General features: G+C 42.3%; 1 protein-coding gene across 4 annotated transcripts in view; it reads left to right on the top strand.

Annotated features, from left to right (window-relative positions):
• KAT6A (lysine acetyltransferase 6A) overlaps positions 1–23,513 on the top strand; it is a 31,618-nt gene extending 8,105 nt beyond the window's left edge. For 3 of the 4 annotated variants that reach the window (XM_061349664.1, XM_061349666.1, XM_061349665.1), the window contains exons 4-18: positions 5,751–5,859; positions 6,412–6,527; positions 6,787–6,868; positions 7,049–7,184; positions 7,419–7,756; positions 8,262–8,380; positions 9,169–9,284; positions 10,378–10,519; positions 11,266–11,427; positions 11,883–11,976; positions 12,680–12,911; positions 13,636–13,846; positions 14,630–15,322; positions 16,096–16,411; positions 18,369–23,513. In XM_061349664.1, the coding sequence (XP_061205648.1) occupies positions 5,751–5,859; positions 6,412–6,527; positions 6,787–6,868; positions 7,049–7,184; positions 7,419–7,756; positions 8,262–8,380; positions 9,169–9,284; positions 10,378–10,519; positions 11,266–11,427; positions 11,883–11,976; positions 12,680–12,911; positions 13,636–13,846; positions 14,630–15,322; positions 16,096–16,411; positions 18,369–20,956 (5,454 nt within the window). In that variant the 3' untranslated portion in view covers positions 20,957–23,513. The remainder of the gene's footprint in view (positions 1–5,750; positions 5,860–6,411; positions 6,528–6,786; positions 6,869–7,048; positions 7,185–7,418; positions 7,757–8,261; positions 8,381–9,168; positions 9,285–10,377; positions 10,520–11,265; positions 11,428–11,882; positions 11,977–12,679; positions 12,912–13,635; positions 13,847–14,629; positions 15,323–16,095; positions 16,412–18,368) is intronic. The other variant, XM_061349667.1, reaches the window with a different exon arrangement.
• Positions 23,514–24,016: the final 503 nt, after the last annotated feature.

Here is a 24,016-nt window from a genome sequence, read left to right as displayed (position 1 = left end):
GAGATGGGGGGGAGAGGAAGTGAAATTTGTGGGTTTAGCTAAAGGCAGTTTAATAGGACAGACAAGGAAGGGAAAATGAATAATAACAATGATAAAATAATTATAATAACCAAAACAAGTGATGTCCAATGCAGTTGCTCACCGCCTGCTGAGCAATGCCTAGGAACTTCCTGAGCAGAGATCCCTGACCAGCTTTCCCCCTAGTTTATATATGGAGCATGACGTCCTATAGTCTGGAATATCCCTTGGCCAGCTGGGGTAGTTGTCCTGGCTGTGTCCTGGCTGGCTCCCAGCTTCTTGTGCTCCACAGCCTCCTCACTGGTGAGAAGCTGAAAACTCACAGAATCAGAATGGTTTGGGTTGCAAAGGACCTTAAGATCATGTATTTCCAACCCCCCTGCCATGGGGGTCCTTGACTTGGTGTAAACGCTGCTGAGCAGCAACATTATTCTCATTCTAAATCTAAAACATGGCACTGTACTGACTACTAGGAAGAAAATTAACTCTGTCCCAGCTGAAACCAGGTGGACTGTTTAATAGTTAATATAGTACTATTACAGTGCAAGGATTACTGCACTACTACAAGGCTACTACAGTGCAGTAATATTTAGTACTGTTGAAGAGGAAAGAGCTCTTTCTAGGTACACTGTTGTGAGGAACCAAGCTATAGTAAGATGCAGGTCTTAAGGCTGGAAGCTCTTGGTAAAGACAGCTTGTTCTGCTTTTGTTGATGCTTGTTTTCCACAATATGGATAGTATTAACTGATCTCCATTGCGCTGTCCTTGAAACTCCTTTATGTCAGTTAAAACTGGACATGGCTATAGCAACCTTTAAGTAAATATCTTCCTATTGTGCTGCAGTAGAGCTGTTGGTATAAAAACACTCTTCTGAAAGTGCTTCCTGAAAACAAAAAAATGGGGAAACTTCTGAGGCTGAAAAAGAGGAGGAATATTTACAGCAGATTGCCTGTGCTGCATTCACATGTTCCTTATGGTCCATTTCCTGCTTTTGTGTTGCTATTTATATGTGGTGGTACTTATCAATCACTTTAACTATGGGTTATTATACATGCAGCATCCGTTAGGCTTTCTCTCTTGGAATTAACAGTTCTAGATCCCAGTGTGCACTCGTGCATAGCACATGAAAAACTTATCTGTTTAGAAAGATCCGGTGCTTTGAGGGCATTATAGTTGTTTTGAAGGCCTTTAAGCATACAACAGCTATTGCTGTATTGTGCCTGCTTTAGGTTAATAACTGTTAATTCCATGTCTTAAAGCAAAGAACTGTCCCATTGCTGGTAAGGAAGTTGTTTGTGGATTGGTTTGTTTTGGGTGGAGTACATAAATGATCTGCAACCAGAACATTGTAATTACATTTTGAGAGCTCACCCTTACACTCCAAGGATGCTCTTCAAGCTTTGGCTCTCAGCTGGAGGAGGATTAGGAGAAGAGAAGGCTGTAGTTCTGTCTGAAACAAGTCGTGGTTGATAACGGATGGCCTCTGTCTGCACTCTGTGTAACTCTGCAAACTCAAATGCTGAAAGATTTCTTTGGGCTTGATTAGTGAAGAGGAAAAGTAGTTCTTAGTAATGGAGCAAATATAAGCAGGTCATGGAAGCTGTGGAGGATGCTGTGAGACTCGGCTGTGAACTTAAGGTGAAATGGTATGGAATGATATCAAGAGGGTCTCTGACAGTGTTCAGAGTAATGACAACTTAAAGGCAATGTTTGTGAGTGTGGGAAGACGTAAGGGTTGTGGTGTGTACCTACATCAATCGTACACTGCTGTGGAGGAAGTGGTTTTTAATGGCGTTCTCTGACATAGTTTCAGCAAAAGCTGAGGATAGGATAGCTGGTTAAGAAGAAGGAGGCTAATCCAGTGTGCTGGCTGGATCCCCACTGTTAGTTCTTTCTCTTCTGGAGATTGTTGACAGATAGGGAATGGCACAACTCTGAAGTTTGGTTAATAAAGGAACCTTATTTCTTACAGAGCTTTAGAGTGTAGTCAGGTAGGGAGGAAACTGGAAGCTGGAAAACATCACTAAATAAACAACTTGATTTCAGTGTTAGCTTTCTTATATACTGAGGGAAGAAACAGCAGAGATATGTTTGCTATACACAGAATCATAGGGTTGGAAAGGACCTTGTGATCATCCAGTTCCAACCCCTGCCATGGGCAGGGATGTCTCACACAAGACCACGTCCCCCAAGGCTCTGTCCAGCCTGGCCTTGAACACTGCCAGGGATGGAGCATTTACCACTTCTCTGGGCAACCTGTACGAGGGCCTCAGCACCCTCACTGTAAAGAACTTCCTTGTATCTAACCTGAACTTCCCCTGTTTTAGAGGAAAGATAATTCTGGTGCTCTTGGTCACTGTGTTGCAGTGCCTGAGCTTCAGAAGCTGCTGCTCATGAAGGTGCATGTAAAATCTTGAGCACGATCTTGGGGCAGAGCAGCTGCACTCACTTTGTACTGCTACCAGGTTCTTATTCTGTTTTAAATATGCATTCATAAAAATACAGTGCCTGACTGCCTCACTTCACCTGGGTTTGCTAAATCTGGGTACCTTTGTATGGGCGGCTTCCAGAATACAGCTTTGGGTAAAGAAGACTTCAGGCACTCGAGCTGCAGCATTCCTGAATCAGTGTCAAATGAAGGGAGTTCCTTTATACTGCAAAGAAAGAAGCTGGAGCCTCCCTTCCCTCCTGCCCCCCCCCGTTTCAGGCAGGAAGTCCTGGCATGTGATTCTGATTGTGACGTACAGATCTCAAATTGTTTTAATCCTCTGATTAAAGGACTTCTTAGCCCTGGGAAGGTTATTTAACAACTGACTGTCTAAATATTGCCAGTTGACATTCTCTGAAGTTCTTAGCATGTGCATGTTTAATAACAAGACAGTTTGAGTGTCAGCTCCAAGTCGTAGTCCCTTTTTTGGCAGGTTCTTAGATGTCGTAACAACTGCGTAGAATTCAGCCTGTATAGACTGAACTAATAGCTAAGTTATTACCTGTAACACTTCACTTTACTCCTGTAGCAGCATTTCAGATGCTCCCTCCATTGTAATTGTCCTTCATTTATTTCTTTTCATCAGGGACTGTAGCGATAGGACAAGGGGTGATGGGTTCAAATTAAAACAGGGGAAGGTCAGGTTAGATATAAAAGGAGGAAGTTCTTTTCTCTGAGGGTGGCGAGGCAGTGGAATGGGAGTTTCCTACTTCACTTTCCTGAATTGAGAAGACTACGAAGCAGATGGATTGACCAAAACTAAGCTTTTAGCATTCTTGCCTGCCTCCTCTCCATAAGCACTTCTCAGTAGCCATCTTTAGGAGGGGGTACAGCCTCTGAATCCATAGGGAGCACGTTTGGTTTCTAGACATCCTTTGTATAGTAACACCATGTGCCGAGAGGCTGGCAGGCTGCAGCGCACTGTCAGTCCAATTTGTTCTGGCTCCCTCCCTCGCTGAATCTGGTGACATCACACACAGAGATGTGCTTGCGAGAAAAACAGCAGAAGGAGTTGAATGGCTGCCAACAATGTGCAGTATGAAAGTGAGCTGGCTGCTCCCAGGCTTGTTTTCACGGCTCCCTCATTGTGTGCTTGCGTTTTCCACTTGCCAGGATGTTCTTTGCTGAACAAACACAGCAGCAGTGAAATCTCTCCGTACTTAGCACAACGCAGCCTCACGCAGCAGCGGTGGAGGAGCAGCCTCATCTCCACATTCAAAGTCATTCCTATTCAATAAATTATTGTAAAGCATCATCTCTGAGTTGGTTCTTCCAAAGCTTAACAGTTTTCACATGGGGACATCCACATTTGAAGGGCCATGGGGATGAACAGGGAATGCACAAATACTGGCTAGGAGAGATAAGAAAGACCATCTCAGACTGCCTAATAGAAGTTCTGTAAGGTTCTCTTTGATTAAATAAATTGCTCATGAACTCCTGCAGAGGATATATGGAATAGTTTACTTATACCCTGAAAAGTTGCATGGATGTTCCAGCTTTGCTTTCCCAAAGGATACAGGGTGGCCCCTGACATGAGGCCAGCTGCATTTGGGGCCGCTTTCTGGTCTTCCTGATTGTCTTATTCATGGCAAAATAAATTGCAAGACAGGCAATGGGATTCACTGCTGAGCTTTGCTAGTCAATGACTTAGGGAAAAATGAGACAGAGAGAGGACCATAACAAATACAATTGTTCATATCTTCTAATGTTTCATGAGGAATAAGCAGCTATTATGGTCACATAAGCATTTTATAAGTACCTCAGTCATATAGTTGTGTGTAACTGTATGAAGCTATCATTGAATCTAAAGCAATTCAGACGTGAACTGCTCGTACAATGTATTCACTATTGCTTGGATACAAGTCTGCAGGGGCTGCAGTAGTGCTGCTTTTTTAATGCAAGAAGTACACTAGAACTACTGAAACAGAGTCATAGAAGACCCCTTCAGAGCAAAGAGCAGTGGAGAGTATTGTTCCAAGAACCACGGTAGCTTCTTACAACCAGTATCTGACCAAATCCAGAGGATGACTAAATATGCCAAATTGTATTCAAAAGGATTCTAAGCCTTTTTACTGCAACTTTGTGGTGAATCCAGGTTGTTGCATTTGTTTCAGAGGACGTGCTCTTGCAAGGGGGATTAGACCAGATGATCTTTTGAGGTCCCTTCCCTTTTGAGAACCCTTGGGATTCTGTGACTACCAGATGCCAGACAGGAGTCACTGTGTGCTTTAGTCCTCGTGCTGATCTGCTTGTTGACATTACTCAAGGAGTTTTCTCTGAGCATTTCCTTATCTGAAAATAAGCCAGGGTGTTCTGATTGTTTCCAACTCGTGTGTGTTGTAAGGAGCACACCTTGGTCTGTGAATACACTGGGCCTGTACACCAAGTAAAGATAGAGCTTGAAGCTTCCAGTTTGTATTTTACTGTACTATAAACCAACCTGTTTTCTGCAAGAAACTCTTCTGAGTGTAGCTTTTGCTTTGGCTTAGCCACAGTAAAGATTCCTTTGAGTTCTTCTGGCATATGCTTCCATACAATAATTATGTGCATATGTAAGTGCATAATATACTCTGAAAAAGGTTTGTGTGAAATCACACATTCGCATGGTACAGCTATACAAAGAATGTGTCTGAAAACTTACCATAATCTATCGTTTTTTGTGCTTCCAATGTTTTAAATGTGATTTTTAGCAGATTTTTATTACACTTTTAAATTAAATTTTGCTTGCAAAATTGGAGTAGAAAGAATTATGAAAAGATTATGAAAGCCAGCACTTGATGTTACTGGAGATAAGACTCTCCTTTCGCTCTCATTAGTTGATCAAGTGCCACTTTAAAACAACCAGTTATTGTACTTGCTACTTCTTTGAGGAGGCTGTTACAGAATGTCAGTCATTTGGTTTAAAATCCTCCAGCTTATTTGAGGCCAAAGGTATTGTTGGCTAGTTAATACCTGTTTTTGCCTCATCTTTACATCTTTTTCCCATCTTTTTAACCCTCCTGAACATTTTTTTCCCTAGCCCTGGAATTCCATTCTTTTTTCCTTTGTAACAGGGTATATGCGTCTTGTCTTTAACCTGAATAGAAATGAGATCTCTACAGTTAATACAGTATTGTATGGTGAGGGCCAACTAAAATCTGTGAGGCAGTATCACACACTGTTTACCTGTTATATAAATGTGTCTGTGATTTTGTGTGTATCCTTTGATACACTCAGTGCTTTTCTTGTCTGTTTTCCTCTTCAGCCGGTTGCCGAACCAATTCCAATCTGCAGTTTCTGCCTTGGTACAAAAGAGCAAAATCGAGAGAAGAAACCTGAAGAACTCATCTCTTGTGCTGACTGTGGCAACAGTGGTAAGTGCCCATTTACAGTGCTGCTGGTAATAAGCCATCCTCTTGAGACAGAAGAGCTTGCTATAATGACTGCTACTGACCCATGCGTATGAGGAGTATGCAGCTGATAATAACCTTGCCACCTGAAACAAGTGACAAGTATAGAAGTCTAGTATAGTGACTGCTCCTGACCCAGATGTATGAGTAGTATGCATCTACAGGATATAATATGACTATCTCAGCTGAATCATGTGCTCCCAGAGGGGAGGCTGTTAAGTTAACCTAACACAAATACTTCATGTGGCTTGCAGAGGTTGCTCTAAAAATGTGGTAATGATGACCAGTTTTATCATGTTTCTCAATTCAGTTCTGAAAAATGAGCTTGCTGTTCTTTGTGAGCCTAACACTTGCTGTCTAAGATGTTGGGTTTGTATTTGTAAGTAGATAAGAATAGAAGCACTTAAAAATAGGGAGTATCTGGATAACCAAAATGATGCATGGGACTATGTAATAGATAAGTAATTTGTGAGCTTTCTGTGGTTTTACAGGTAGGATTTTCTCCTCTTTCTGTAGGTCATCCGTCCTGTTTAAAGTTCTCTCCAGAGTTGACAGTTCGAGTGAAAGCCTTGCGATGGCAGTGTATTGAGTGCAAAACATGCAGCTCCTGTCGAGATCAGGGCAAAAATGCTGTGAGTACAGTGGAATGTGGACTGAACGAAGAGGACATTGGGCTTGTGGATGTCCTGTTAAACTACAAAATAAAATCATTCTAGAGTCAAATAATTGCAGCTTTTGTGAGAGTCTGGTAGTCTTTGATACCTTTGAAATACCATGATAACGTCTGTAGTTGAAAACTATGTGTGTGTTCTCTGAGGTGGTGACAAATTCATTGAGGGCTTAATGCTGATGCACATCTAAAGAGAGATTAACTTTATCTGTCTTCAACAGGATAACATGCTATTTTGCGACTCATGTGACCGTGGCTTTCACATGGAGTGCTGTGACCCGCCTCTTACCAGGATGCCAAAAGGTGAGGACTTTGTGATGAAAAGAGCTTACGTATATATGTGATAATTGGGGCCTTTGTTACCATGCCTACCCTTGCTGTACCCTTTCTGTAACCTTTCTGTACCCTTTCTGGGCCTATATTCTCCTTCATGTTCTCTATAGAAGTCACTTGCATTCAGTGATGGGGATCTGTGTCTTGTAGGTATGTGGATATGTCAAATATGTCGGCCACGGAAGAAAGGAAGGAAACTCTTACACAAGAAGGCAGCCCAGATAAAACGACGCTATGCTAACCCAATAGGACGTCCCAAAAACAGGTTAAAGAATCAAAATACGACGTAAGTCTCTAAGGAGGAGCAAGGTGTGAGATTCAGTAGGACAGTGGGTATTTCTGGTGTCTGGCTTGCTCTGAGAAGATCTCTTTTACAGTTTCATTATTCTTTAATACAGAATTTCTCTAAAGTGCTGTGAAATAATAGAAGTAATCTCAGTGCTTCTTTTTGTCCAGGTTTTTTTTGTTTTACCACATTAGCAAATCTTCTCACAATATCTTTCCCTTTCTCATTCTTTAGATCAAAAGGTCCTTTCAGCAAAGTTCGGACTGGCCCTGGTCGGGGTAGGAAGCGTAAGATCACCCTGTCCAGCCAGTCAGCATCATCAGAAGGAGGATACCTGGAGCAGGCAGATGTCTTGGACTTCTGCAGAGATGGCAGCAGCACCCTGAAGTTTAACAAGAAAACCAAAGGGCTTATAGATGGCCTTACTAAATTCTTCACTCCCTCCCCTGATGGACGAAAAGCTCGAGGGGAAGTGGTAGACTATTCTCAGCAGTACAGGATGAGGAAGAAGGGTACCAGGAAGTCTAGCACTTCAGAATGGCCCACAGGTAAAGATTTTTCACCCTGCCAATGTAAGTATCCTGTACACCAAGAACATGTTCAAAGGCTAGGATGTTGAAATTACTAGAATGAAAACTTTGGGCTGAAAGTTAATGCAGTCAGTTCCCTTTGATGCATTGAGGTTCTTACAGCCTTGTTGAGTAGTTTCATAGCTTGAATTGTTCCTAAAGAAGCAGTGGAAAATATTCCACAATAATCTATGAGATTTAAAGCTTTAGAATAGTTACATGCATTAGCCTGGCTGGTGCTGAAAGAACAGTGGTGTATCTTAATACTTTGGGGGTGAGGTGAAGTGTCCTGTGGGTTCAGTTTGTTTTGTGGAAGGGGTGTTTCTTGATCAGTTTGGTCACAAATCCAGAACTGGTTCTTCCTTAATGGTTTATCTGATTAGAAAATCCCATAAGAAAAAAACTTGACAAAATGCCTGAATACAGCCAGATGTTATTTGTTGCTGCACTAAAAGCCAAGTACTCCTTGGTCGATGTAGGTGAAGACAATTTTCCTTCTCATTTACAGACAATCAGGATGGCTGGGATGGAAAACAGGAAAATGAAGACCGTTTTTTTGGGACCCAGGATGTCTTAACTGAAAAGGACATGGAGCTATTTAGAGATATTCAGGAACAAGCGTTGCAGGTAAAGTGGAACTTTCAGTATCTGGCAGTAGGTACCAAATCTCACCACAGCCCAAGAACAGACCCAAGAAATAGGTGAATCGGTCTGTCAGAGAAGCCAACGTGCGTGGTTTCTGCTGCTTCCCAGGAATGGGGAACTGACCTCAAGAGAGCTGAATGACAATACGAAAGTGAGCAAGAGAGGTTAAGGTGGAAATCTAAAATGCCTGGAGAGCTGTGGCTTCAGTTGTGTCAGAACATAAATAGCTGCTAAAATGTGTGGGCTATTGATAAAATACTGGATACTTTACTAGCAGCAATCTCTCTAGGCTTGTTCTAGTAGGTAGCCTAAGATGAAAGGAGATAAGGAATAAATCTGTAAACTGATGAGAGGAAAAAAAAAGTAGTAAATGGTTGTGGATCACAGTCAGGTAGTGAGCTGTAAGATCTTATTTGGCTGACTAGTGAAACATTCTGTTTAGCTTCTGAGTAAAACAGAAAGAAACATGGATCAGTTACTATTGAAATAACAAGAAAGGAAACAGAAACGTGACTGAAAAAAGATTGTATTCAGTTTTGCTGTGTACCCATGGTTGTTGCATCAACAGTGTGGAAGGCAGTGGAGACACCTGGTGTGACAATGCTTACTGATCATTCTTGTGAATCACATGCTTGAAGTGTCAGTGGTCCTGGGTTTTAGTGTCACCTCATTCTTTGTGTGAATGGACTGTACAGATAAGAATGTTTGAATTCAGCTTAGAAGCCTTTCCCTGGGAAATTCATGGCAACTTGTTTTTTCCCCTTGCATAGAAAGTAGGGGTGACTGGGCCTCCTGATCCACAAGTCCGATGCCCTTCTGTCATCGAATTTGGCAAGTATGAAATCCAGACGTGGTACTCCTCTCCATATCCACAGGAATACTCGAGGTGAGAGTATGACTGAACATACTTCTCCTTTGTTCTGCTTCAGTGTTTATGGCATAGCTGTGCCCCAGGTGGTGTAGAAATCTGAAGAAGATTCTGTCTGAACATAGCCAGAAGCAAAGTACACGTAATCCCAATACTTCTCATGGCAGTTAATAGATATTTGAAGGTGTTTTTAGACTGAGTCAAAAGTCGATCAGCTCTCTGCAACAACCTGCATCTGCTGTGAGCATTTGAATTGCCATGGGAATATAGAGATTGATTCCTAAGAACTATTTTAATGCTGTATGTAGTTCAGCCCAGCTAAAGAAGAAATGTTTAATGTTGCAAGTTTTGGCATCTGAAAGATTTTCTGCTGTGGTGTACATATAGTTGGTTTGATGTTCTCTTGTTTAATAATAACTCTGCAAACTCTAAACTTCAACTTGACTCATAAAGAGGAATAACTTCTAAGGGCTATAAATACAGAGAGAAAATGAAATAAAACTCTTTATCTTTTAATATGAGCATGTGTTCTGCCATGAGGAATTACTGTAGCTCTGCTAAAGGCAATGAAAGTAACTGAAAACAGCATCCCTGCCCAAGCTAGAGTATGTAAATGAACTTTAATCACAAGAACATTGGGACACTTGCATTCAAACTGTTCATGTCAATGCAGTATGTAAAACAGCTTTAAAGCAAACAGATGGTGGTGTGACCCGTTGCTCAGGGGTACATGCAGCTGTCTGTTACCAGGAGAGAAGGGAGAGAATAGGAACTATTTATCTAATCCATCCTAGTGTCACTAGTGCAAAACTGGAGGGGGTTTTGCTTTTTTTTCTAGGATTTTAATCCCTGCAGATATTTCTTCTGACATAATAATGTAAACGTGATTGTTCAGGATGTTGGAGATATATTTTTAATATACATTTCCTGTATGATAAATAAGTGCCATGACTTTTAAGTGTGGTAAGGTGGTTTTGGCCTAATTAGCACATGCACTAGGTCGGTATTTACTGGCTTTGTTTTCCTCAAGGTCTCTTCTCTGCAGGAGTGAAGGGTTTTATACAAAAGTCTATGTATTCAGTCTCTGATCTTTCTTTATCGCTGCTTCCAGGTTACCCAAGTTGTACCTTTGTGAGTTCTGTCTCAAGTATATGAAAAGCAGAACTATTCTCCAACAGCATATGAAAAAATGTGGTTGGTTTCATCCTCCAGCTAATGAAATTTACAGAAAAAACAATATTTCAGTCTTTGAGGTAAGTAAGACGACTAAGCCACACACTTTTATCTATAGCATAGTGTCTTTAGCACCCAGTTGTATGATGAGTTTTCCATAGCCCTAAAGATCTTCAGTCTTCAAAGGTTCAGTTGCAAAGAGTGAACTACAAGCAGCTAGTGGGAGCTGACCTCATGGATGGATTATTCATCCACAAAACACAGGAGAAGGCTCGCTGTGTCAAAATGCTTTTTCATTTTAGGAAAATGAATGCTTTCTCTTAAACTAATGAAGGTAACAGTGGCTTGGCCACAGCCTTTATGCTGTGGAAGTTTTAAGTCTTTTGAGACGCTTTTCATGCTGGAGAATGGGGCCTGTAGGGATGCTGGGGAGGGACTCTTCATTAGGGACTGTAGTGATAGGACAAGGGGTAACGGGTTAAAACTGAAACAGGGGAAGTTTAGATTGGATATAAGGAGGAAATTCTTTCCTGTTAGGGTGGTGAGGCACTGGAATGGGTTGTTCAGGGAGGCTGTGAATGCTCCATCCCTGGCAGTGTTCAAGGCCAGGTTGGACGAGGCCTTGGGTGATACAGTTTAGAGCAAGGTGTCCCTGCCCATGGCAGGGGGGTTGGAACTTGATGATTTTAAGGTCCTTTCCAGCCCTAACTATTCTATGGTTCTATTATTCGCATATTAGATGTTTCAAATGTATAGGTATAGCCAGATGAAGCACATCCTTGTATGACAGCAAATGGAGTGACAACCTTTTCCTCCTTTCTGTAAGGTTGATGGCAACGTCAGCACCATCTACTGCCAGAATTTGTGCTTGTTAGCCAAACTCTTCCTGGACCATAAGACACTCTATTATGATGTAGAGCCATTTCTTTTCTACGTGTTGACACAGAATGATGTCAAGGGCTGTCACCTTGTTGGCTACTTTTCCAAGGTAAGTATTTGGTTTGAACCCGTTACCTCTTGTTCTAAACCTTTTAGTTTTTTTGACAGAACAGGGCCAAGATTTCAGATAGGTTTTCTCAAGGTTTTTGTCTGTAATTGTTTTACTTATTTTTAAACAGCTTTAGTTGAAGCTTTTCCTTTCAGTCTTCAGAGCAGGACATTTGAGGTTAGATTTTAGGATGTTATGGTTATCCCGTTTAAAGGTTCACTGCAATAGGGCAATTTTTTTCAATGAATTAGGCTGATTCAGATTTCTGCTTTGAACTTTCTCTGCTATGAACTCGACATATGACCTTGACTCATGTACATTGTTGTTCCTAAGAAACTCTCTTGCTTTCTATCTCAGTTTTTGCCATAACCATGAGTAAGGGCTTGTACAGAACAACTTTGATTTCTCACTTGTTGTCTTTTTTGTTTTGTCCTAATTTGCTGCTTTTCCAACAGGAGAAACACTGCCAACAGAAGTACAATGTGTCCTGTATAATGATTCTTCCTCAATACCAGCGTAAGGGCTATGGCAGGTTCCTAATTGACTTCAGTAAGGAACTTTTTCTTCACTTTTTTTAGTGCATGTAGTTCTTTCTACAGAAATCCAGCCCTAAAACTGCACAATCTGTTGAAACCTTTGACATCTTGATTAAGTGAAGGAGTGTCTTAAGCAAAAAGTAGTCATAGTTATGTTTTAATTCAGCTTTGAGAGTAATAAGAGCAGACATACTGAGGCTCTGAAACTCAAACAATTCTCACATTCATACATGAATCTCTGCAAGTTCATAGGGAAACTTGCTACTGTAACTATATCTCTGGTGTTATGCTGAATGCAGTCCAGTATAGCCCATACTCTCCAGCATGGCCCTGAAGTTTGGCAGGAGAAAATATTCAAGTAACTGCTTTTAAATGGCTAAAATATGCTTTCCTTCTGTCATCTTCAAAATCGCTGTTGTAGTTGAAGGATATTCAGCAGCCTGGTTGTGTACTTGGAGTTTCTCGGTAGAGAGCTGCTGCCCTCTCGTGGCGTTGCCCGTAGCCAGTGTGTGATGGTGATGCAGTTTAGGACTCTCCATCACTGTCATTGAACAGGACTTTGAACCACAAAAACCCAACCAGTGTATCCCTCAGAATTAGAATCTGGACCTTGCAGGCAACATTCAGTTACTTTCTGGATAAAAATGCCTTTGTTGGGGTGGAAGCAGAAGCTGTATATACTAATTTCTTGAATTTCATTTCTTGTGTATCTTCAGGCTATTTGCTTTCAAAGCGTGAGGGTCAAGCAGGATCACCAGAGAAGCCCCTGTCAGACCTGGGGCGCCTCTCCTATATGGCTTATTGGAAAAGTGTAATATTGGAGTGCCTTTATCATCAACATGACAAGCAATTAAGCATCAAGAAATTGAGTAAGCTGACTGGGATCTGCCCTCAAGATATCACTTCCACTTTACATCACCTGCGAATGCTTGACTTCCGTAGTGATCAGTGAGTACAGGAGTCCTGTTGTATTTCCAAATAGCTTCCAATGTATTTGAATAAAATTTAATGGCATTTGGAGACAAATCTCATCTAATAAGCTTGCTTTTATTTAAGACTTAAGTATCCAAATGAGTGTACAAGTCAAGTGAAATACTTGGAATTATTTTTGATTCAGACCATAGCAGTTTGGGGAGTGGGGTTGTATTCTGTCGTGTTTTGTGTTAAACTTTGAACTTACTTGCAAAACTTGAAGTTTTAAGAACAGTTTTATGTTTTCGTTTCACAGTATTTTAACCAGTGATAAGTACTCCCGGCCCCTGAATAAAATGTACTCTGGTATTAGGGTTCTTAACTTCTTAAAGCAGTCCTCTTATTACCATTATGTGTCTTTCACCTTATGTTGCCTATTCTCCAAATGACATACCCCCTATCCATTTGACACATAATGAAAGTGGTAGCCTGCAGCTGAATATTACCCACGGAAGGATAATGGCTTCACTGTTAACAAGAAGTGGAAGGAATTTAACATTTTCTCAGTTTTCAGATGCTTTCTTTGGTGATCTGGTACTGCAAACAGTACTGTTTTAAGGAGCTTTCTGTCATCTGTATGTTACTCATGGCAGCACTGATTAAGAGTACACAGCTTTATCTGTAATACCTTATATCTGTTTCACATGACAGCACATACTGTGTGTAGCCTGTTGTTGATGAGAGTGTTACTGCTCTTTAGATTTGTGATCATTCGTCGGGAGAAGCTTATCCAGGAACATATGGCAAAGCTCAGAACTAATGTCCGACCTATAGATGTGGATGCAGAATGTCTGCGTTGGACGCCTGTTATAGTTTCCAACTCGGTTGTCTCTGAAGATGAAGAAGAGGAGACAGAGGATGGGGAAAACGAAGAGCAACAGCAGCAGAAAGAAAGAGATTCAGAGACCAGTGTAAGAGTGAATCTGTTACTTCTTTGTGGCACCTACATTACACTCAACACTTTTGCATGCAGTGCAAACAAGATTGCAGATGCCAAGCTTGGGCATTTGGCATAATTGTAAAAACCAGTACAGTCGTGATTAGTTCATGGGTCTTTTTAGTTTTAGATTAGAACCTAAAAATAGGGAAAACATTGAGTCTAGAGAAAGGTTAAAGGGTATTTCTGAAAACAGTAGAAAGGCTTTTTCTACCCTTAATGGTTTTTGCAGTCTGGGGGAGAGACAATGTTAAAAACCCCAAACAACCACAAAATCTGCCTCTCACTCTCAAGCAGCCTTGTCTTTAATCAGATTATTGAAATAGATTTAGGTTTGAAGGACCTAGTATTTGACAAATAGTATAAATAGAAATGAGTGAAACTAAAGTTTTAACGGTTCTCACCAAAGATTTTTGCTTCACAAAATAGCTTCAAGTTTGTCTCACTTTTAACTTTAAAATGAAATAAATCCTGTGATTGAATGTAGCAAGATGATGTTTGCATTCCATCAGGCTGCTACTGACTGAAGTCACTTGTGGGGAAGGTAATTAAGGCACATTATCACCTGGGAGGGAAGGAGCAGCAGTTAGTAGAATCACAAAAAGGTCAACTATTTTGTTGTTCTCAGCTTCTTAAAAGCCATTCTTATTCAAGTTTTCTGACTTCCTGCTCAAAAGGCTTTTGTGGACTCAGATTCACAATAGACTTGCATGCTTAGATAGGAAGTGTGAAACCTCTTTGTCTTTGTTTAAATCAGATGGTAAAATCTGTGTCCTGGGAGAAGAAAGAGCAAGAGCCTTACTCACCTACAGAGAGTGAAAAAAAGCCAGACATTGTTGCTCCAGCCAATTCTGCACGGCCAAACAAGCACATTTTCCCCCTGGATAGTCTTCCTGCAAACAGCCAGCCATCACGAAGAGGGCGATGGAACCGCAAGAGCAAGAAACTTCGGGAGCCCTTTTGTGACAAGGAGCCAATGTTGCCCATTGAGGATAAACCACCAGTTCCCAGTGGGCGATGCAGTGAATGTGAGGAGAAATCAGCAGCCTCCCAAGGCCGGTGCAGTGACTGTGAGGAGAAGTCAGCAGCCTTGCAAGGGAGATGTGGTGAATGTGAGGAGAAGTCCCCAGCCCCAAGAAGCCGATATGTTGAAGAGGAGGAAAAATGTGCAGTTTCCCAGGGACAGTATGGCAAAGGGGAAGAATGTGCAGTTCCCCGTCGGCGGTACAGCGAAGGTATGGAAGGGTGGAGAGGGCAGTTGAAAAAGACCACGGAGCCACTGAAGAGCAGATTCCCAGAGGACTGTGACAGGTTACCCCGCCGCTACAGTGATAGTGACAGGGCACTTCTGAGGTGTTTTAGTGAGAGTAGTGAAGAGGAAGATGATGAACCTGTGAGTCCTCGATCGAGCTCTCCACCTGTTCTCACCAAGCCAACATTGAAACGAAAGGTGTGTGCCTTATTTCTTGTCTCTGACTGTATCATGCGATCTGTTTTGTCATTATGTTGGTGCTTTCCGAAGGACTGTGCAATTCATGATGGGTGTGTTAAGCATACAGATAGCATCTGCTCAGTTTTCCAGAACTCTGGAGGGTGCTTTCTGCTGCTGCCTGTTTGTAGTGGTGGTTCTTGTTGAATCAGAGGTATGTTGGTGGGGGTTCTGATTTTGTTGGGTTTTTTTAACAAAAGCCTTATGCTTTTGATTTTTCCACCTTTAAAAGTGGTTATTAAACTTTTAGTCATGCAAAATAAAAACAGATAAAGCCCTACTTTAAAAGAAGCTGACAAAACACAAATGCTGTCTAAACAGCTAAAATCACAGCATCAAGTCTTTGGAATGGTTTACCAGAGATGTGAATGCTGTCAGTGTGACCAAGAAGATCCTCTCTTCATGGAATGCTGCACTGAGAAGTTCTCTTCTGTATCATCTTTGCAGCTTTATTCACATCTATGTTGTAGTGTTAATGAACTTTCAGCTGTGATGGATGGGCTGTTAATGTCAGCTGTATAAACGGTTTATACTATTACACAAATTGTGTTTGACATCTGTCTAACCAAAGGCAGGTGCCAGTCAGTATTTCTAGTGAAGTCTGGGCTCCAGAAGGGAATCCTTTGCTCCTGCTTAAACTGTTAAACTCTGCTGCTCATGTTTTCTATTTATCAGTGTCTTATTCCTACTGCATGTGATAAAATGTGTTCTCTTCTCCTGACTTCCACTCTCAGAAACCAATTCTTCATCGGAAGAGGCGAGTCCGCAAGCGTAAGCACCACAATAGCAGTGTTGTCACTGAAACCATCTCAGAGACCACAGAAGTGCTGGATGAACCATTTGAGGACTCAGACTCCGAAAGGCCAATGCCCCGATTAGAGCCTACATTTGAGATTGAGGAGGAGGAAGAGGAGGAGGAGGATGAGGAGGAGGAGAATGAACTTTTGCCCAGTGGATACTTTCGGCATTTAACCCCACCGGATACACTCAGGCATAGACCCTCTTCTAAGAGGAAGTCCAAAGATGAGGAGGAGTCTGATGACACTAGTGGTATGTTTGGTGGTATGCAGTTGAAAGTTTGATCTAGATACTGTGCCAGTGGGTGTCAGATGATACTAGCTCATGACAAAAGAAGCTGCTTCCCTTGTCTTGTAACTTCTAGGCAAAACATAGGGTTAGGCATAAATTACCAGTCAGACCAGCCTGAAACATTCCCAAGTCTTATGAAAATGTGGTGCATGCTTTTAACTATCTTATTAGCAATGACCTGATCAGAGGTCATTGAATCCTTTTGATTCAGCTTTCCTGATGAAACTGGTGTCTGTGAAAAAACCTCTGCAGCAGGGTCAGTTCATTTCTAAAGCCCTCAGTTTTCCAGAACAAGAGAAATAATAAGTTGTTCTCTAGCATGAAATAGAGAAATATGGGAAAAGGGGAAGAGAAGTTCTTTTTTTTTAAGTGGAATTATCCGTTTTTTGAAGGGCTTTAGTGCTAATGCTTTACCAAACACTCTGAAACTAGCACTTCCTTTTTTCCTGCCCAGTGATAAACTGCCTGTGGCAGATCCTTTCTTTCCTTTATTCACATTCCAAATATTTGTTTTATGGATGAAATTGCTCAATTTTGAATTCAGTGTTTGTTTTAAATTCATCTTTTAATACCCAGCATTTTTTCAGAGCACTTCTCGTTGGAGATACTTGGTGTAAATGCCTGTCTGAGCAAAGGGAAGGAATAACTCAGCTGCCCTACGATTAGGTTTGAAGAAGTGTTTGTGAACTGCTAGGAGTCCATTACTCGGTTTTACTTTCATTGCATAACTGTGGACTTAAAACAGCTCTTCTTGGGAAATTCATAGCCTGGAATCAGTAGCATTTTTTGAGGTGGTGGAAAGGGCCGAAATGTGAATAAATGTACCCTGAATACTGGGGAAAATTAATCCATCTATGGATAGATTGAAATATAACATATTAGCTGCCAGGAAGACAGGAGGTTTGGTAAATGAAGTGAAGGGCAGCTCACTGCTGAAGTCTGTGACAGAGTGTTTGAAGGTCATGTCCAGTAATTAGCATGGGTTTCTAGCCTAGGGGCCAAAGAGATTCAGATGATCCTAAATACATGAACCAGGGAATCTCAAGTGAAGTAGAGACATTCTGTCATCTCTTTATTTAGCCCTGGTGAAACTGCAAACAACCATCTTTACTCTGTTATTCACACTTGATAGACTGGAATAGTTCACAAGAACAGTCGTGGGCTGATTAAGAGATTAGAACAAATGTTCTGTAATAGATTCAAAGAAAGCGGAGGCAAAAGAGTGACTTGATCAAGTTGCAAATTGCTTAGGTGAGTAAGGAGATTTACTTATTTGATAAGAGAGATTTTCTGCCTAGGAGATAAAAGGAGAATTAATACAAAAGCAGATTAAGTAAATCCAGTGTCTGAAGAAGATAGGAATTCAGATGGTGAAGGGTGAGTATCAACTAGTGTCAGTGGTTAACTGTTGCAGCAGTTTACCAGCAGTTGTGTAAAATAAATCTGGCCCAATTCAGTTATCTGTGTCTCTGTTTAAAAGCATTTAAAAGCATAAAGCCCCCCCAAAAGTGAAAAAATATCCTTTCTTCTGCAGGTGCACAAGGTACGGATCTAAATAGAAACAGGGTTTTAATTCACCTTCATGTGTTCCCCTGCACTGGAACACTTTCATTTGTGAACTACTATATAAGTAACATTTGTCAAGGGTGGTGAGTTTTTCCAGGACTGTATCATACAGCCTGATGTTTCACCTGCATTGTATGTTAAAGGCTCAGGGCTTTGACCATGCATGTGCTTGAAAGCGCTGGTGGTCTTTGAGAATGTAGTGTGATTGCTGACAAGCAACCCTTGATCCTTCTTGTTAACCTTTCACAAGAAATCTCTAAGCTGGTATTGATACAAAAAGTTGATAAACGTGGTGGGAATGCTTGGGTCAAACCAGTGTGTTTGAACAATGTCTTTCAATTTGTGTTTTCAGGTAACCCACCTTTGAAACCATTATCTATGCTGAGAAAATGTGAAGATAAGGATTCTTCACTTGAGCCAGATACTTCTACACCCATGAAAAAGAAGAAGGGATGGCCAAAAGGGAAAAGCCGAAAACCAGTCCACTGGAAGAAAAGACCTGGTCGAAAACCAGGGTTTAAACTGAACCGGGAAAAGGAGCCACCATCAGCTGAGGATGAAGGAGTTGATGCAGTGGTAGCTAATTCAAAACCAGGGCGTAAGCCCAGACTTTCAGATCAAGAGGAAGGTGTTGAGCAGAAAGAAGAGCTGCCTTTTACTGAGGAAAGGAAAGAGGAAGATGTGAATGTGGAAGCAGAAGAGGTAGGAGAGGGAGAAGAGGAAGATACAGCCAGCAGTGAAGTAAGAGCAGTTTCTCCTGTGGACAGCAACAGCAGTCCAGTGCCAGAAGTAAAAGAGCCTGAGATAGAAGAGGAGGTAGAAGAGAAGCCACGGGTTTTAGAAGAGCAAAGGCAATCAGAAGAAGAACAGCAAGAACTAGACGAACCTGAGCATGATCATGAAGAAGAAGAGGAAGTTGCAGTAGTAACAAATCAAAATGAAGATCATGATGCTGATGATGAAGATGACGGTCATCTGGAGTCTGTAAAGAAAAAAGAGTTGGAGGAGCAGCCTGTTAGAGAAGGGGTGAAGGAGGAGCCTCAGGTGCAAGAGTGTTTTTTAGAAACAAGCATACCAAGCAGTAGAGAAGATACAAAAGAAAAAGACGAAACGGAGGCAGATTCTGAGGAAGAGCAGGCTTCCAATGAGACATCAGTAGGCTCAGAGCACGTCCCTGGGTCTGAAGACGACCATGAAGAAGAGCAAAGTAATAAAGAAGGGTTAATTGAATTAAAAGAAGAGGAGGAGATTCCTCACAGTGAACTAGATCTTGAAACTGTTCAAGCAGTCCAGTCCTTGACACAGGAGGAAAGCAATGAGCATGATGTAGCTTACCAGGACTGTGAAGAGACTCTCGCAGCTTGTCAGACTTTGCAGAGTTACACCCAGACTGAGGAGGATCCTCAGATATCCATGGTTGAAGATTGCCAGGCCTCAGAACACAACAGTCCAATCTCCTCTGTTCAGTCCCACCCCAGCCAGTCTGTCCGTTCTGTCAACAGCCCAAATGTGCCTGCTCTGGAGAGCAGTTACACCCAGATAAGTCCTGAACAAGGATCCCTGTCCGCACCCTCTATGCAGAACATGGAGACCAGCCCCATGATGGATGTGCCTTCAGTATCGGACCACTCTCAGCAGGTGGTGGATAGTGGCTTCAGTGACCTTGGCAGCATTGAGAGCACTACAGAGAATTATGAGAACCCCAGCAGCTACGACTCCACTATGGGAGGCAGCATCTGTGGGAATAACTCTTCCCAGAGCAGCTGTTCCTATGGAGGACTGTCCTCCTCTAGCAGCCTCACTCAGAACAGTTGTGTTGTCACTCAGCAAATGGCAAACATTGGCAGCAGTTGCAGCATGATGCAGCAAAACACTGTCCAGCCTGCAGCAAACTGCAATATCAAGTCACCTCAGAGCTGTGTAGTAGAAAGGCCTCCAAGTAACCAGCAACCAACAACGCAGCCACAACAGCAACAGCCTCAGTCACAGCAGCCACAGCCACCACCTCCACCCCAGCAGCAACCTCCGCTGTCGCAGTGTAGCATGAACAACAGCTTCACCCCAGCACCTATGATCATGGAAATACCCGAATCAGGAAGCACTGGTAACATAAGTATCTATGAGAGGATCCCAGGGGATTTTGGTGCTGGGAGCTATTCACAACCGTCAGCCACGTTCAGTTTAGCCAAGTTGCAGCAGCTGACAAACACCATTATGGACCCTCATGCCATGCCTTACAGCCATTCTCCTGCTGTGACTTCCTATGCAACCAGCGTTTCTCTGTCCAACACAGGGTTGGCTCAGCTAGCTCCCTCTCATCCCTTAGCAGGCACACCACAAGCACAAGCCACCATGACACCTCCACCGAACCTGGCGTCCACCACCATGAACCTCACGTCACCTCTGCTCCAGTGTAATATGTCTGCCACCAACATTGGGATTCCGCACACCCAGAGGCTGCAGGGGCAGATGCCAGTCAAGGGGCACATCTCCATCCGCTCCAAGTCAGCACCGCTGCCCTCTGCGACCGCACACCAGCAGCAGCTCTACGGGCGCAGCCCCCCTGCGGTTGCCATGCAGGCCGGGCCCCGGGCGTTGGCTGTCCAGAGGGGTATGAACATGGGGGTCAACCTAATGCCAACCACCCCGTACAACGTTAACTCCATGAATATGAACACTCTGAATGCCATGAACAGCTACAGAATGACACAGCCCATGATGAACAGCAGTTACCATAGTAACCCTGCCTACATGAACCAGACAGCACAGTATCCTATGCAGATGCAGATGGGAATGATGGGGAGCCAGGCCTACACCCAGCAGCCTATGCAGCCCAATCCTCATGGAAACATGATGTACACTGGCCCCTCCCATCACAGCTACATGAACGCTGCTGGGGTGCCCAAGCAGTCTCTCAATGGACCATACATGAGAAGATGAGCAAGATGAACTTGCATCCTAAAAACTGAAATATATATAAATAAAGGAACCTTTTATACTGACGAACCAGAGAAAATGGACCTTTTTCCAGTTAAAATATTGCTGTAGATTTAGAGGGATTTTCTTTGGTTTATTTTATTTTTTAGGAAGCCTGGTCTTTATTTTTTTGGAGGTTTTTGTTTTATTTTGTTTTGTTTTGTTTTGCGTTTTTGTTTTCTCACAATCCTGAAGCATTTTACAGCTAAAAAAAGAATCATTTACAGATGTTTTTTAGAGGGGAAAACATGCACAAAATCTTTCATAATTTAAAAAGAGCCTTACTTTGCTGACAATGTGGACAGAATACGTGTAACAGTGAAATCATCTTCCTAAATTTGTTTTATCTCAGTGTATGTCCTTTTCCCTCCCCTGTGCCCCTCTGTATTGCAGTTTCTAGTGCTGCAGTCATGTAAAGTTTGACATCTCAAAGAATAACAACCCTTCCCTCTAAAACCCCACCTAGCATTTCCTACTTCAAGCAGGAGGCACTCATTGGGAGACTTGGAAGGGGACACAGAGGAGAAAAGAAGCTCTTGATTTCTGCAGGTCAGGGGAAATCTTTCATCTGGAATTTTCCCTGCCTCCCTCACCCGCAGTGGAATTGGGAGTTACGTGTAAACAATAAACTCTTCACATTTGGTGTTTTTTGTAGATGAATTAACAGAAATTGTATGTTTCACGCTGAAAAGTGTAACGTGACTTGAAACTGATCCCATTCGCCACCCAGACACGCATGTTGCGCACACGTGCGTGCATGCACACATGTTCTGTCACTCTGAACTACTGGAAGCATCTCGAGAGAGAACGTTGCATCCCTCGTGCAAGTCACGAGGAGGGAGAACAGGGTGGGACATGGGTTTTAGGACAAGCAGACGGCTGCAGGTTCTCCTGGTGAACTGCAAGTCAGCCACAAGGCTGAGGTCCCAAACTCCTCTAGTGTGTCCTAGGAAGTGCTGAGGGTCTTGGCCTGAGCCTTTTAGTCAGGCTGAGCCCTGAAGGAGCTGTTTCCAGTGGTCTGCCTCTTAGTCTCTTTACTTGAGTCATCTTGGAAGATAACGTGTATGTTGTGACTTGACAGAGAGCCCTGTGGTGTCCTTGTCCCTTTTCCATTCCTGGCATGGGGTAGGAAGTTGCTGAATGTGCCGCGCTCTGGGGGAGTCAGGGATGTTCTTCCCCGATTCTGCCACTATGTTGGAGGCCTGGCTTATAGGAGTAGCCACACTTTGGATCTAGTGTGAGAAAAGAAGGGAATTGGCCTGTTTTACCGGAGTGAAACAGTCCAAACACCATAGTGGGGTGCAGGCAGCAGGATTTTGCTGTTTATTACCGCATAATCCAATTGATGTTCTCTTTGGCTACACTGCCGGCATGTTACCCAATACAAAAAGGGACGCCCCTTAATGTAAAGTTCTTTTTTATTGTATATGAAGTAGAAATACAGACACATTAATAAGACTAATTTCTTCTGTTTTTTAAACCAAAAGAGTCTAAAAAGAAAGTTGGGGTTTTCTTCAGATGCACTAAACCGGACTTTCCTCCAGTAGCTGCTTCACCAGAAAAGGCAGAATTCAAAGGACTTCCACTTTTTACTTCTGTTTAGTTTTGAGCATGTACAAGGCTGTGTAGGACCCCATTATCTCTGTATATACTATTCCAGTCCCAGATAACCCATGTAGAAAGCGCACTGTGCTGCCCTCTCCTTCCTAGATCTTCAGCTGGGTCACTGCTTCCTGATGGGGTGGGTGGGGGGGGTGGGTTGTGAGACAGGAGGAGGAGAAGCTGTTGGAACGAGGGCGGTGGATTGAGTTTGGTTTGGTTTTTGTATGTTTTTTTTACCAATTGGGCAGCTCCCTTTTCCACAAGCCTTTGTGACTGTAGAACTATTGTAGAGAGAAAAAAAAAATGTTCTTTTCTATATATAAAAAAAAAAAAAAAGAAATTATCCAACGCAGTAATCTTGGTACCTACCATTTTTTCACTTCTGTTTAAGAAAAAAAAAAAAATAAAAATATGTATTTTTAGCAAGATAACTTGGGTAATCTTCTAAAAGAAATTAAAAAATCTCACTGTTAGTGACTTCGATGCCTTTTAAAAGAAATAAGAGCTTTTTCATTTCATTCCATCTTTAAAGTTTTTTATCTTTGTTGTAGAATATTAAAAACTATTTTAAGAAAGATAAAAAAATTCTCTTTAAAGAGATCTCTAGAGTGTGTGAATAGGAGCTCCAGATGCCTCTAAAAGCCGCATGTACAAATGAAGCTGAGTCTATTCCTGTCTGTTTATATTTGCTTTTCCTGTTTTGTAACCTCTTTGTACTTTGTTCATGGTGACTTGTAAGCTAAGGGGAAGGGGTGCCTAGATGCCTTTGTAATTCTCCATGTCATACGCTCCTGGCTGGATGGTCTCCCTTCCTCTCCTTGTATGTAATATCACTTTTTTTTCCCCTTTCTAGCAAGTACTTTCAAAAGAACTCTGTACATTTTAACATAAAAAATAAATTATGTTGAGCCATTTTGGATGTCAGTTGTGCATGTGGCTTTTTTGTCTTTTACAGCCATCAGAGCAGTGAACTCTGCTCCTCGGGCCTGGGAATACGATCATTCCCTTTTGATCTGGAAGCGAGGTGGATTGCGAGATCTCCATCCGTGTTAATCTTTATCTGCAGCTTCTGATCAGAAAAAGGTGAAGAAAAAGCATTTGAAAGCATCTCCAGAAATCATTGTGTTTAAATCCATCTCTGCCCAAAGCTGCTTTTTGCCAGCTTTGTTTGTACAATGGCTTGAGAAGCTGTTGTGTGTTTGAAGCCCCCCCCACCTTCGCTTGCTCTCATCTGTGTCTTTACCATCAGGGTAGGAGAACTAGAGGTTTTACCCAGCAGAACGTACCCTGCAGCTTCAAGGCAGAATTGGATCCATCAGGAGCTCTGGTTTTGTCCCACTGTGCGCTCCTGCGAGCTGATGGCTCACACATCACTAGATGGAAGCAATGTTCCGCAATCACTGCCCTCATTCCCTGTGATAG

The sequence above is a fragment of the Neopsephotus bourkii genome, unplaced genomic scaffold (genome assembly GCF_033783945.1).
Source record: "Neopsephotus bourkii isolate Nb327-2 ecotype Australia unplaced genomic scaffold, CSIRO-AGI_Nbou_v1 NB_457, whole genome shotgun sequence".
Lineage (NCBI taxonomy): Eukaryota > Metazoa > Chordata > Aves > Psittaciformes > Psittacidae > Neopsephotus > Neopsephotus bourkii.
Note: the sequence above shows the minus strand (reverse complement) of the source record. Positions and strands in the feature narration are given on the sequence as shown.